Source organism: Sturnus vulgaris, chromosome 1 (genome assembly GCF_052056855.1).
Source record: "Sturnus vulgaris isolate bStuVul1 chromosome 1, bStuVul1.hap1, whole genome shotgun sequence".
NCBI lineage: Eukaryota > Metazoa > Chordata > Aves > Passeriformes > Sturnidae > Sturnus > Sturnus vulgaris.
The window spans coordinates 120521380-120536884 of record NC_142243.1 but is presented as its reverse complement, the minus strand read 5'-3'; the positions used below and the strand labels follow the sequence as shown (position 1 = coordinate 120536884).

The following is a 15505-nucleotide window of genomic DNA, read 5'->3' as shown; positions in this document are numbered from 1 at the left end:
GGGTTTTTTTGTATGTGTGTGTGGTTTTTGTTTTTGTGGGACTGTTATTCATAACTGGTAGCATTTTTGGATCCGTATTTGAAAATACAGCTGTTACCTGGTTTAGAGCTTTTTTGTCAGATGTGTCATTATAGGGTTTCTCAGTGTTAATTTCAGGACATTTGTATGAAGACAACACTTCATATAAACTCCTGTTCTGTCCTGGGCTGGTGTGTTAGATGGCAATCGCTTGTCCATGAAACCAGTTTGTGATTTCTCCTGGCAATTTGTAGCAGAACAAGACCTTGATATTGTAATATTAGTATCTATTTTCCCTGTTTATGAAGTCGACAGGATCCTTCTGCTGCAACTCACATTCTGTTGTCAAATATGACTTGCTAGTGCTGCTCCCTAAATTGCAGGAAGATAATGGATGAAAGTGTTAGTAAATTAATTCCTTAGAAGAGAGTTCTTGGTTTGAGTAGTTACCTGAAGTTGTTACTACCCCTGGAAAAAATATATGTGCAAAAAATGTAGTGTAGATAAATTCTCCCAATTCATCTTCAGATGGACAAATCTGATGTGATTGTTGCAATACTTTCTATATTGGAGAGTAAGCAAGACAAAATTGTTTTTCTAATTATGTGAGTTGCAGAGGTGCACCAAGTCAGTCTCTAGGGAATTTCGTGAAAGGGATTAAGAACATGATGAAGCCTACTAAAAGCTGCAAGCTTTGAGTTAATGTTTAGATTTTGCCTTTTGCACTTACCTTCACTGCAATTTATAATCCTTTTAGAGCACAAGACTGCCGATGTAGAATTGGAAGAGGAAATTCAATCTGTTCATCATGAAGCTCTCCATTCCAAGCCTGGTAATGCATTAACACTTAGAAATCACTGAAGAGTTTATAAATACCACCATAGGCTAGATGAATCTCAGAGTCTGGTTTTGGTATGAACTTAAAGTACTTTTGCCTGCACAGAACATTCAAATCAAATAATTTGTAATTTTCAAGAAAATTCAGAAAGTTCAGTCATCAAATCCTAAAACTGTGTCTTCTTATCCAGACTTGTGTGGTAGTAATAGCTCAAATCAGTCATTTAACAAAAGCTTTCTCAAAACACTGTGTAGAGGGCAGGAGTGGACAGAGGAGAGTTGGCCTTTTCTGTGAGCAAAGGTCCTGGCAAGTTGGGTTTATAATGCTGGGTAAAAAAACCTGTGCAGATAAGTTTTCTGTCACTCCCCTTCCCTTTGGAGACTAGCTGGAAAATACAAAGGGTGTACTGAAGACTGAATATTTGCTGGTAATAGAAAATGTATTCACTAACAATCTGCTGTATTGATTAGGAGAGAGACATGAAGATATAGATGAAAGTGTAAGTGACCAGTGGCAAGTAAAGGAAGAAATACATGGAGAAACTTTTGAAGCTCCTGCAACAGATGACATGCTCAGAGAATTTGAGAATGAAATTCCAGAGACATATGAGACACCAGACTCAGTTCAGAAAGGTATCTGAATTACTAAATACATTTAAAAATACATTTACAAAAGAAAACCCAATCCAAATGTCACGTTAAAACCTGGGCTTTTAATTTCTACTTGAAATAGAGCCTTCACAACTGTCAACCACAGTATTATTTAGCAAATAAATATATTTTAAATCAAAATGGGATATTTTAATACTATGTGGTTTGAATTTTTTTTTATTTAATTGCAACTCTATGTGCTTTCATCAGAATTAATCTGTGCTCCAAATATGCATATCTGTCCCCAGAGGCATGAATATAGTAATATAGAATGGTTTTGGTTGAAAAGGTCTTTAAAGATCTCCTAGTTCTAGCTCTTCTGCCATGAAGGGCACCATTCACTAGACCAGATCATTCAAAGCCCCATCTGGCCAGGCCTTGAATACTTCCAGGGATGAGGCATTCACAGCTTCTCTGGACAACATGTTCCAGTGCTTCATCACTCTCACAGTGAAGAATTTTTACTTTATACTCTATCTAAACATGCCCCCTTTCAGTTTAAAGCCAAAACCCCTTTCCTGTCACTACATTCCCTTGTAAAAAGTCCCTCTTCATCTTCTTTGTCCCCTGAAGATACTGAAAAGCTGCAATTAGGTCACCCCAGAGCATTTTTTTTCTCCAGGCTGAACCCCAGTTCTCAGCCTTTTCTCAGACCTCTGGAGAGGTGTTCCATGTTCAGTCTTTCATCTCCCAGCACCCTCAATTGCTTCCTGGTGTGGCTGCTCTTAATCTGTTCATCTCCCATCAGTAAAACCTGTACGGAATCTGCTTCTATATCTTTTGGTTTATTAAACTAAATTTTAAAGTTTATTAACACAGTCTTTTCTATACTTTATTCTCATTCTTATTTCATTCAAATATGGCTCCCTAAGAGCATTAACTACATTTAAGTCCTGCAGAGATGAAGACATCATATAAAGAAGATGCTCATATCTTGTCATCTTGGGACTTTGACTGGATGATGAAAATTGTAGTCAACACATGAAAGTAGAGTCATATGATCTAAATCCAACTAGGGGGGGAAATTTTCTGAATGCTTTTTATTTGCACTGCTGAAAAATTTACCTATATCTTAATATACCTCTATACTTTTTGATAAAACACATATAATTGGTATTGTCTAAAAGTTTTGATTGCTGGAAGTGCACTGAGATTCTTTCTTCACAACCAAAGTAACTCTTCAGTCTAGGTCTATTATACCTCCTCATTTCTGTATCTCTTTTATTCATCCACAGCACAAGTCAAATTAGGAGACTAGAGGAGAAATATAAATTCCATTTACTTTGAATCTTTGCAATTAAGAAGGCAAAGTTAATATATTCTTCTTTCCTCCAGTTTATTCAGAAATTTCTGTGGAGAGTCCTCTTTTTTTGAGGAAATGTGTATAGAATTTATTAATATATGTACATTCTCAATACTGTATATGAATAAAATAAGTAACTTTTTTCAGTCTATATATACATATCCTATTGCCATTAGGAGAAATTTGCTTAGAATTTCAGCTTAGAAATATTACAGTTCTTACATAATATCTGTTAGAGGGTTTGTGGTATTGTTTGTTGATTTAAAAATGTAAAAATTTGTGCAAAATTCTCAGATGCTGATCCTGTGGTGGATGATGTTGGAGCAGTGGAGTCTGAATCATATGAAATTCCAGGTACCTTTGTTTTTCCATACTGAGTAATAATAGTTTTCTGCCTCAATGTAACATATTATATGAGAAAGAAAAATAGAAAAGGTTAGACTAGTTTAGAAATATATCATTTTGAATTTGGGTTTTTTTTCTCTCAGTAACTAATTGTTATTGTCTTGGAGGATTTTTCTTAAGGGATGACTGTATCATACTTACTATTGAAAATCTTTATTACAAATAAGAGGTGACAGGTATGGAAACTTTGCTTTCATTGGTGCAAAATTTTTTATTTACCATGTGTTTCTGACTGTTGTGTATGATTGGGGACTGGGTAGGCAAGTGGTCTGTGGTTATACAGTCTAAAAAAGGGAGAATGAGATGTATTGCTTATATTGTCTTCATACAGTCTATAATAATAAGGTTCTTCTAGACTATTTTTCTTGGCATTAGGAGAATCCAGTTTTTGTGCCTTTCCTTCAGGGCTATCACAGTTTCTTTGTGTCTGACTCTGCTAACAGAGAGGGAGTCAACACCAAGGACATAATTCTGAACTATCCTTGTTCTGTCTTTCTGCACATCTTAATTGGTCTTGAAAGCTTTTTGAAATTTGGCTTGGACTAATCCGATTACCTTGTAGTCATCTTCATGTTATGCTTGATGTCATGTACATGGGCATTAGCTCATCTTTCCCATTATGAAGAAGCATTAAGTGGATATTGCAGTTTCCCTACTGTCTGATAAGTATTTTCTTCAGGATTCTAACAATGTTTCTTTAGAATATGGACAGTCTCTTGCATTTACATTAGACATTGATTTCTGTTTGTACTAGGCTTCTTATGTTTGACTAAGTGTTAGCTCTAGACTTTGCAGTTGTGTTTGGTGTCACAGATGTGACAGAAAAATAGTTTTATTTATTTGATACAGCTAAAACTGTTTATCCCAAACTGTGTGTGGGATTACTGGTTTAGAAGCCAAGCTTCCAAAGTAAAAGGATAATACTTTACCTTCAGTACTGTGTTTTCTCATATGTGAGTATATTAACAACATTGAAAAGAATTGTAGTTATAGAGGAAAATAATCCCCAAATTTATCTAGGTAATGAGGGGAAGTACATTGCTCTAAATCTGAGATGCCAGAAGTGAAGCACATATTTTGCAAGGTCATTTTCTGGTTCATGTCTTGTCTTCTATAGATCCATCACCAAGTCAGCCTCCTGCACATTAGTAAAGATATTTTGCTGTTTTGAAGATAGACAATGCTTGCATTTTTTATTCATGTTAGAAGAAATATTTAAAAATATTGATGGAGATATTGATGGCTCTCATTGCTCTAGTTTTCCTACAGAGAGTATAGCAGAAGACTGGAAGAGAGAGTGGCCCAACACCTTCTTTTAGATTGCCATGTGTCAAGTGTCAGTTTATAAAGTTTCAGTTTTTCAGATTTCAGCTAAGGAACTACATTTAGCCATTGACAGAATCATTATGTATACAAGTTAAAACAATGACATTTTAGACATATTTCATATTTTTAATTTCAATATATTTATTTTTTCATATTTAATTTGCAGCCTTAAGAGAATATGTTGCAGATTTGGAAGAGAGAGCAAGTGATCCAGACACTCCAGGTTTGTAAATTTTCAGTATTTCAAATGATAATAATCACACTTTTTAAAATGTGCTACAAGGTGATGTGTCATATTGACTGTTTCCTCATAGTTTTATTTTCAAATGGTTTTTAGATAGTTTCAAGTAGGCCTGATTTTTATGCTGCTATGTTACCATTACATTTGTGAGCATAACACTTCATGAATCCAATCTACAAATACTTACATAAATATTTTGTTCTGTTAGGAATTTCCCAGTCAAATCAATGGATTGATTATCCAACACCTACTTATATTCCTAACTTTAAGCCTCAATACAAATATGCATAAACTTATTGTACTCTGTGTTTTATGATGTAGTTCCTGGATGGGTTTTATAATTCACCTATCATTGTCAAATAAAATACTGTAGTATTAAGTCACTATTATTATTTCTTTAATTTTTGAGCTAAATATGTGACCTTTTTAAAACCTCTTGCATTGTTTAGCTGTTGCATGAAAATTCAATTCAATATAAAATATTAAATATTTCTATTTAAGGTGACTCTGAGGTAATGCCAGAAGATGCTATGGAAGATTACACAGGTACAATCCAAAATCTTCTTTCTTCTTGCTGAAGATTCATTGAATTTTGGTCACAAACCAAGACAGTCATACACACAAAAAAATCCCCTGAACAAACAAAACAAACCACAACAACATACAACACCCAAGACTTTGGAGTTCCTAGGTAGTATTTTTTCAGAATGTAAATTGAAAATTTAGACATTAACTTCCTGAGGAAATGATTCTAAAATTCACATGAGTACTACTTCTCTGTAATGCCATCCAAATGGGCAGAATAATATTTTGAGGGTTGAATTTCCAGGAGAATGGAGATTGATATTTTAAATTGTATAGAAGTGTTTCTGTGAATAAAAAAGAATTTAAATATGCCAGAGGTGTTGCAGTTAGTGTGATGTCAAGAAAAAGTAATATCTCTACGTTTTTTTAAAAGCAAGTAAGCCATAACAACCAGATGCCAAAATTACACTGTAGAAGTTAATTGTATATAAAAGTGATGTACAAATAGTTCAGATTCAAAATAATTATGAATATTTATGAGCCATATAAGAAAGCCTGCTGATATTGCTTTCTTTTTAAAGTTTATCTTTTGATGCCAGAAAATCAATCAGTTGTTTTCACAGGATCTTTTAGAAATCTTCACCTTTGCACTCTCATTATTACAGTATGAACTACTATAGTTTCAGATATTTTTTTTGATCTGAATAAACTTGACACTGTATTGTATTATTTGTGTGTCTTTATTGTCTTAAAATTCCATGAATTTTCCTGCTTATTTTCTCTTTCTTTAAACAGAGGATAGAGTGCATGAAGATTATAGTGAAGACCAAGGTAGGACTGCTATACTTAATGAAATTATAGTATCAAAATTTTTCATTAATATAAAAGTGGAATTACATTGTTTTAAACTTTCCTATGCTGCCACATTACTTTGCAAGTTCTCAGCTAAGGTTTTGGGTTGTTGTCTGTTCAAACCCCCTGTGTTTGTAATCAGTCAATCAATTAATCTTTTAACACTGGTCCAAGTGTAGAGTATGCATACTCATTATATTCCCATACTGCTCCTCTTTGCCATCCTTTGTGCATATGTGGAATAAGAATGTTGAAGGCTTTACCAAGCCTTTTTCCTTGTGAAGCCCTGGCCAGGTGAGATGTGGTTTATTGCATCTGTTTAGCTCAGTATCACCTTTTCATCTTGTCTGCCACTACCAGTTCTTTGTAAATAACCCTGTTTTAATTTGATTTGTTTGATGATTTGCTAATGATTACTGAGACCAAATCAAAAAGTAAACAAGAAGAATAGTAGTCACAGCCTTGAAACAAAGGTGTGTGGTTGTGATTCCTGCTGTGATATCCTTCTGGACACTGCCACACTTCACGATTGTTAAACATATCTTTACGGCACTCTTGTTTATTTCCCATGTTCATGTAACCTGAGCAAAGGACAGGGTTTCTTAACTTCAAAATATTTGCAACAGAAAACCTCTTTGTTATCAGGAGGTTAATTCCAACATCCTTCTTTGGGATAGAAGTCAGACTTCCATTGAAAGACTCTCAGTGGCCTGAAGGTGTATTTAGTCCTTAGCCTGTGTCTTTATCAGTCTGCAGAAAATAATTATTTGCCTCAGTTATGGTGCCCTTGACAAAATATCTCAGGAGTAATAGGACAGAAAAGCAGGAGACTCTAGGTTTTTCCCAGGGCTTATTTTTTACTTACCTTTTTAGGAGATAGTTATTTTATGTTCAGTTTCTAATCAAGAATCACTTCTCTTGCTTCTCACATCTAGATATGAAGAAGTGCAACTTTTAATCTTTACTTTTCGTACTCTTTCATATGTAGTGGTAACACAAACAGAAAATGCTTCAATGCCCTTGTGAAGAGACACCTATATCTGCTTTTTGACTAACTTGATCAGGGAGGTTACAAAGTAAATTGCATAAGCTTTTTTAAAAATCAGTTCCAAAAGCATTTCATATTCTGCAGTCTCTTCTGGCACCCCAGCACAATAACAATGAGTCACTGTATTTTGTGAGTAATTAATTTACTTCAGGAAGCAGCAGTTTCATGTGCAGTTACCCGTCTGTACTGCAATGGGAGTTTTAGATAGAGTAGGGGGATTTATCTAACACTTTCTTCATTCTTGCCAGTCTTCTGATTAGGATGATAAAGAGAATAGAAACTTCCATTCTTTTTCTCAAAAGGAAATTCTAAGGTAGCATGTGACTGTCAAAAAATTATTATTCTTTGCTATTAAATTGTTTGGCTTCTTTATGTAGTAAATTACTCCCACAGTTCAATATAATCCATGGAAAACTGATTTCCTCTTGATAAAATTTGCCTTTTTACAACAGAATTTTACCTTGCTTTCAAGTTCCACCATGAATGCATTCTGGTTGTGAGAGAAAGCACAATGTGTCCTTTGTACTTTTTGGAGGAATTTCTTTTCAGAGCTCCAGGAGAGCAGTGTAGAAGAAAAAGACCAGTGAGATGAGGCTGCCTTTCTGTCACACACCATTTTTTCCTTCTTAGTTCAGTATGAGTTCAGTCCCTGGAGTTTCAGGGCATGTTCATGTGCTAGTCACCATTTTAGCAATTGTACCTGTTTTTCATCCCTTTTGTCTCTAGGCCCATCTTTCTCGTACCTTTTGATTATGGTTTTGGTTGGATTGAAAGTGAAACAGATTTACTTTGTTTTTGGAGGAGCACAATTTTTCTAAATTTTTCTCCATTTTTCTAAGTCACAGAATGGTTGGAGGCCATTGTGGAGATCTGAAATCCTTTCTCTCAGATTTAAAGCTTGTGGTTTTGGCATGGGCTCCAAAACTGCAGTTGAACCCCACAAGAAGATTCACATTAAAGCCTTTGTAGGCAATTGTCTGTGAAATCAATGGAAGTATAGGCTTTGAGTCAATTGATCTTCCTTGTTTCTATCACATGTTTTCCCTCTTCTGGCAAGACCTTCTGGTGAAATATTTTCTCCAATCCTGGTGCTTTCTAGAGTTCTCAAAGCTGAAGACAGTGCAAGATGATTGCTGGCCAGAGCAGTCCAATTTCTTTTGTGGCTCTTGCTTTGTAAGGCTTGGTTCTTAATTCACATCAGGAACTCCCTCTAATAGGATTGCTGTAATCACATCACTGAGGTTATTGCTAATGCTAAAAACTCTTCAGGGGAAATAAGTATCCACAGTGGAGCATGTAAAAGATTGATTATAGAACAAGAATACAAGAACTCAATTGTTGTACATAACTTCCAGTTTTATGAAGAGTTTCCTACAGTTTGTAGCCATGAAACTAGAGAAAGAAAGCGAGTTTGAGATCTTCATTAGAAAGAAAGAGTTCTGGATATTTTTAAAGGATATTCTATTAGAACTCCCTTTTGAAGGAATATGGGGAGAGCTACGCAACCATAAGATGCAACAATATCTTAAACTTACTACATTAATATAAAGGTGGTGGTTTTTTGTTTTTGTTTTTTAAAATGTTATAAAATAACCTTAATCAGTTGAGAATTTGTATGTTAGATAATGAAATTATCCAAAACACTGAATGAACTTTGAACTTTTTTAGTCTAAAATTCAAAGTAATATTGAAAATTCAGACAATGGATAACATTTTATCTATTTTCAGATATTATCTAAAATTAAATAATGATTATTCTTGACCTATTTCGTCTTCAGAATTACAAAAATTAGACTGACTATGCAAAGATTAAGAATGTAGGAGAATTATAACAGAATAATAGATTTGTTTAGTTGTTTTCAATATTTCATCTGTGTGATAGAAAGTCTTGAAATTTCAGCAATATATACACATACGGTTTCTTTTTTTTTTAATGTAGAATTTCTACTACAAGCTCCAGAAAGGGTTCATATATCTATTCAGGCCCCCAAACTAAGGGAATTTTTTTTCAGGCCTTTGCTTTTGCCACTAAAGAAGTGAACTATATGCTTAACCAAATTTTTAGAATACTTTGTGTATATCAACTACCCAAGAACTTTATTTTTCTTTCCTTTCAGAACCAAAACATGAAAAGCTGACTGAGACTCAAGATACAGGTATATACCTTTCTCTTCTCTCTCTCTCTCTTCCTCTGTATGTATATATAATATTGTAGGCAAATTAGCATAAAGGTCATAAACTCAGTCTTTTATAAATATGGAAGTACATTATCTGTGTGACCTTCAGTCATGAATTGCCAGTTATGGCAAAGGTTCAAAACAGTCTGTATTATTATAAAGTTAGATTTTTGACTGTGAACTTAGAAACTCTCTTTTACTATGCTGTTCTTGAGAATTCATCTTTAAGGTCTCAGGTGACATAGAATGGGCTGTCTGAGCTTTTAATGGACAGCTGGACCACAGTGGTTCATCACAGACATTGCTTCTTGTGATGAGCCCTGCTCATAACCTTGTGTGTAAGATCACTCAAAATGTAGGCTGTCAGTACTAGCTCTGCTTTGATGCAGACTTCTTGCTGGTGCATTTGTCTAATTAGGAGAAGCAATTACAAATTATTTGTCTGCAATATTCTCTCTGGGTTCTGTATACTTTATTATCTTGAAATGCCAGCTTTTTTGAGAGTCGTCTCAGGCAGCTGACTGAAAAAACCCACAATCATTTAGTTTAGAAGGAAGTCAAGAAGTTCTCTAGTGTAAATAAATTGTAAGTATCTGTTTCCTCACCTTTGTTATCATAATCTTAAGAGTACAGTCAAAGGAATTTTTAAAGTATTAAGAGAAAACAAATTATTTTTTCTTTAGAATCCATAATTTAAGTTGTATAACTTCTTTTTGTGCTTCAAGAAGGAAATTAGGACTCACAAATGAATTGCATGTTTATCCAAATAAGAAACTTTTAAAGTTTATAGGTATGCAGGATTTTTGGTTGGTTTTCACTTTACCTAGGAGATAGAGTTGATGCTGCAAAAGATGAGCATGGGAATACTTGAATATATTTGGAAAGATTAAGAAGTAGTTTTAAAATTTCACTTATTGTATCATAATCCAAACAACAAGTGTTGAAAAAGTACAATTTTGAAATAACTAGCTGATGAATAGAAGAGCTGTTTAGTGAAACAGGCAAGAATATTTAAGATTTTTTTTCCCCTGGAATTCACTAAAATGTCTGTTCATAGCAGGTAAACATGTCTATGTGCTAGCTGTGCTCTTTTGTGTAGTGTATGAGTTCCATCACTTGAGGGCTTGATATCATTATTGCTCTGAATTGAATGTTTTCTTAGCTGCTGAGGACTTTCCAAAGGGGGTAAGTGGAGCCACAGGCCCAGGTGTATATTTTGTAATTGTGATCTTCGTGTTTTGATAAAATGCATAAGTTTGAAAATCGTATGTTAAGAAAAAAAGCAAGCTGATTATACGCTTTTTCCTTTTCATACTTATAGAAGAAATTAATGAAGATTTTGATATTGCTAAAGACCTCCCAGGTATGAAACTTTATAGTTTGTAAAAGCTTTTTTTCTTCCATTAATATTTGTTAAAATAATTTAAAAGGAACAAATGAAAAACACAGCAGATAACAGAATCATGGAAGGGATATTTGAAGATCATCTGGTTCAATCCCCTTGTCATGTCTAGGGACATCTTATTCTTAGTCAGCTTGCTCAAAGCTCTGTCCAGCCTAACTTCATAAACACTTCCAGGGTTGGAGTACCCACTACTGCTCTAGGCAACCTGTCCCACACCCATCATGAAAAGTTTCCTTATGTCCAATCTCTATCTCCTCTTTTTCTTTTTAAAATCCATTGTCCTGTTGCTACAGGCTTGAGTAAAAGATCTCTCCATCTTTTTTACAAGATCCCTTATTGAAAGGCTACAATAAGGTCTCACTGGAGTCTTCTTTTGTCCAGGCTGAACAATCCCAGTCTGTCAGCCTGCCTTCCTAGGAGAGGTGCTCCAGCCCTCTGATCACCTTCATGGATTTCATCTGAGCCTGTTCTAACAGGTCTCTTGTACTAAGAGCTCCAGGGCACTCCGTGGTGGGTCTGATGAGAGACTCCTTCAGATGCAGCCAGGGATGCAGTTGGCCTTCTGGGCTGGGAGTGCACACTTTTGGCTCATGTCCAGTGCTTTATGCACCAGAATATCCAAGTCATTCCCCACAGGGATGCTCTCAATCCTTTCTTCCCACAACGTTTATTGATATTGACGGTTGCCCTGACCCTGGTTCAGGAGCTTGCACCTGGCCTTGTTGAACTTCATGATGTTCTTATGAAGTGCTTATTCCATTCCTCAAATTGGAGCTCTGTGGTAATTTCCCACATTGCTACTCAGAAAGGTTACATTGTAAATTTTTGTTTGCTTATTATCCTTGAAGAATGTCGAATGAGTGCTGTGTTAAATGTAATTTAAAGGTCTGCTCTTAGGAGTTGAAAATTTTGTTAAAGAAGTTTTTCTCAAACATGATGTTGATTCAGTCAGCTAGAGCAAAGCAATCTAAGCAGTTTAGCCTGAGCACTATGTGTAGAATTTGATGCTATATTTATTTAGGTTTTCTATTTGAAAAATGCATTATTGTGTGATTAAAAGGGATAACATACATTGTTTCACTCAAATAACAATTGTAACTAAAATCCTTCTGGTGTGTGCAGTAGAAGTCCTACTTCTAGTAGCAAAACTTTTGATGTAAAATACATTTAGTACCCTTATTCCTACTCTTCGGTTAACTGAACTTGTTAGTTTATAATTTAAGTCTTCCTTTTTGTTTGGTATTAATTCAATTGTGTGGCTGCTGGGAAATAAAAACAAAATTGTGAATGCAATGTGAATAACTTTCAACCTTTCTTTTTTATCTAGGAGTAGAAAGTAAACAAACAGAAGATGATGTGGCCATTGAACCAGAGGAATCAGGTATGTATATTGTGTTTTCTATGTGTTTGCTGCTTTAAAAAGTTAGTAATTTGGAATGATAAATATTATGGAGTAGAATTCTATGCTGCAATAGAAATGCATTCATAACTTTTTCTCCAGCTGTTTTCTTTCAAACATATCTGTGTTTTTGGGATCTAGCATCTTGGGCTTTTAAATTAGAAAACACTCTTCAGTTTTAGAAGTTGAGAGTGCTCCCAGTTCAGAAAAACTTGTATTGATGAAAATGATCGTGTTTGGTTATACAATGGAACTGAAAATTTCTTTTCCATGCTGTTTTCCACCAGCCAGTCAGGAGTGCATACTCAGGAAAGAGGCTGTATATAAGGAATAAAGTGGAATGTCCCCTAAGCTTTGAGCTCTTTATTTATGGACTTCCCAAGTCAGAGAATGTATTTCCCCTCTTCAGTTCTTCCTATTATCTACAGCCAGCATCCTGGCTATTGTGAAGTTTTTTCTGGTGAGCCTGACTCCTTCCAAGCATGTGTGCAGACTTCACTCTATTAGCAGTAGTAGCACTAGGTGTTTTGTGACATGTTTAAATTAAACATACATGTAGAAATAAAAGAAATTGAATTTTGAAGTCAAGGATTTCATAGTTATAGCTATAAATATAATAGGTATATATATAGATGTTTTCTAAGCCCATACTGTAGTACCATGTGTGCTTTGAATAGTGTAGTTTCAGAAGTTTGAAGTATCATTTTTGAAACTATGCAATCCTGCAATATACTCACTGGCCTACTCAAGTATTAATATTCCTCTTGGAAAAATTCAGCTGAGGAAGAAGTCTGCATCCCACTTCTGCACTCTGTTGTATTACACAGCAGGCTTAATAGGTCACTGCTTGAAATGTAAGTGAAAAAAAAAAAGGGAGGCTTTTTGTAAATATTTGGGAAGCAGTCCAGTTTTAATTATATTCCTATTTTTTATTTACAGAAAAACCTGTTAAAGCTGAAGATTATTCAGATGATGTTCAAGTGGGTAAGTCAATCTTGGGTGCTTGGTTTTTTTTCTAAAAAAATGAAGCTGTAGCTACATGGAAATTAGTAATCAAATTACTTTGTGAAGGGATATCATTATTGTTGAAGCTGCTTCTTGGTTTAGAAGCAATAATTTTTCCATTGTACTTGATAAATACCAATGGTAGTTACTGGGTTATATGAAAGCATTCCAAATTAACTGAGTAGTTTTAATTTAAACCTTAATTTGTAATAATTTCAGGTAGAGCTGAATACTTTTGAAAGGGAAATACAACTATTTCAGTTCTCAATATGCATGTGCTTCCCCTCCAGAGCAGCTATCATGGACAATGATAGTGTTGCTTCTCTGTGTGTCAGTCGGAATCTGACTGTGGCGTGTTCTTTGGGCACTGATCTGGAAACAGGGACTGTTTTATCATGCCATACATTTTTCTTAGCATAGCTGATTTTAAGAATAAGAACACTTCCAGTTCTTCCATCTGCTGCCTGACAGTAGTAGACATGGATTTTACCCAAACGGTTTTTAGCATAGTTAAGTGGCATCTAAATTCAGGAACTGCATATTGTTACATTTCTTGGAGTTAGCTATTACAATTTGCTGCTTTGTTTATTGTACCAAACTAGTTGTGTTGAGTGGAATGGAGTTATATCTCAGGGCAGTACATCAGAGAAGCTGCAGTCCAAGACCTGTAGCAGCTGTATTTTTGTTTTGTGCTGATTAGCCTGACCACCTTTCTGGATTAGTTAATCCTTGTATGTATAATAATACTATGCAGAAGCTCTTCTTACAAGATGTGGTGCCCAGAGAGTTCTGGGTTGTTGCTTTTGTTTTCCTTAGAGTATTTGTAGTTGGTTCCTAGTCATGACAAAAGTAGCCAGAGAAGTGAAGAAAACATAGGAGGCCTTTTGTGGTTGTACAGCTTGGAGGCATGGTTTAGTTCATGTTTGCGTTTGTATGCTGAGCCTTAGCTGAGGTGGTTTGAAATGCTCATATTGGTGCACAGCTGTGTTGTCTGTGAGGTCTTTCCAGCCTGTTTATCACAACAGCCATGCAGTGTGTTGAAAAGTTTGAAGCCATAGTTATTAAGAGATGCATTAACTGAGTGTGTTTTGTTTCATAATGAATATGAAGTATTCTTAACCAAAGCTTTTAATCAGTGTAGGAACAAACGGTAGTTACCTTTGACAGCATGGGCAAGAAATTCAGCAAAGATAGTCTTCACTCAGTTTGTTATGCATTGTTGGAACTGGAGAAAAGGAAAAGATGTTTTCTCTCAGAAAAGGTTGCTGTTTAAAGTTAAAATAGGCCCTGACAGAACTATTGCAAAATTTCAACATAGATGATTCCAACACAGAATGTCAGTTGAGGATATTGAGATGATTTCTTGACTTACAGATACTATTTTAAAATTAAATTCAGAATTCAGAATTGAAATCTTGGAGTTTTGGACCATATTTCTATCAGTTTTTGTGTGGTAATTTATGGCTCAGTCTTGCAGCTGTAAATTAATTTTTCTACCTTCACAAAAAAAACATATCTTAGATGTTTTATATAGTGGTGATAGATTTCGAAACACACCATTTCAAATCATAACATCATTTAGATTGGAAAAAATCCTTAAAGTCAAGTGCAGCTTTAGACCAAACACTAGCAAGTCCACCACTAAACTATGTCCCCAAGTGTCATATCTACACGTCTTTTAAATACCTCCAGGCTGGGGACTCCACCTCTTCCTCGGGCAGCCTGTTCCAATGCTTGACCACCCTTCTGGGGAAGAAGTTTTTCCTCACACCCAATCTAAATCTCTCCTGGAGCTACTCAACGCTGCTGTCTCAAGCACTCTCTGGCTACTTGGCAGAAGAGACTGACCCTCACCTGGCTATAACCTCCTTTCAGACATTTATGGAGAGGAGTATGGTTCCTCAGCTGCTCCTTGTGAGACCTGTGCTCCAGACCCACCCCCAGCTCTGTCCTTCCACACAATCCAGCCCCTCAGTGTCCTTCTTGCAGAGAGGGGCCCAGAACTGACCACAGGATTCGAGCCTCACCAGTGCTGAGTGCAGGGAAATGATCACTCCTCTAATTGCAGATGTATTTGCAAATAAGCTGATGGAATTGAACCAAGTCCACTCTCCTTTTTTTGTATTGTGATACTAAGAGACTCCTTGCCATTTTCAAACACTGCTAGGATGATTAATAGCTTGTGATACTTTGAAATGGTATTATTTCTGAATAAATCTTCTGGATATATCCTTTTTTTTTTTACCTGTGGTTGTTTTCAAAGTCAGTGCAACACACCATTAAAATCACAAAATTACCTTGACATCTATCCTG

At 35.3% G+C, this 15505-nt stretch overlaps 1 protein-coding gene across 5 annotated transcripts in view; it reads left to right on the top strand.

Annotated features, from left to right (window-relative positions):
* ASPH (aspartate beta-hydroxylase) overlaps window positions 1–15505 on the top strand; it is a 109171-nt gene that overhangs the window by 40035 nt on the left and 53631 nt on the right. For 3 of the 5 annotated variants that reach the window (XM_088175463.1, XM_014873061.2, XM_088175436.1), the window contains 10 exons: window positions 776–850; window positions 1327–1488; window positions 3104–3163; window positions 4707–4763; window positions 5283–5327; window positions 6102–6137; window positions 9324–9362; window positions 10705–10746; window positions 12116–12169; window positions 13127–13171. In XM_088175463.1, coding sequence (XP_088031589.1) covers window positions 776–850; window positions 1327–1488; window positions 3104–3163; window positions 4707–4763; window positions 5283–5327; window positions 6102–6137; window positions 9324–9362; window positions 10705–10746; window positions 12116–12169; window positions 13127–13171 — 615 coding nt within the window. The remainder of the gene's footprint in view (window positions 1–775; window positions 851–1326; window positions 1489–3103; window positions 3164–4706; window positions 4764–5282; window positions 5328–6101; window positions 6138–9323; window positions 9363–10704; window positions 10747–12115; window positions 12170–13126; window positions 13172–15505) is intronic. The other 2 variants (XM_088175445.1, XM_088175450.1) reach the window with 2 other exon arrangements.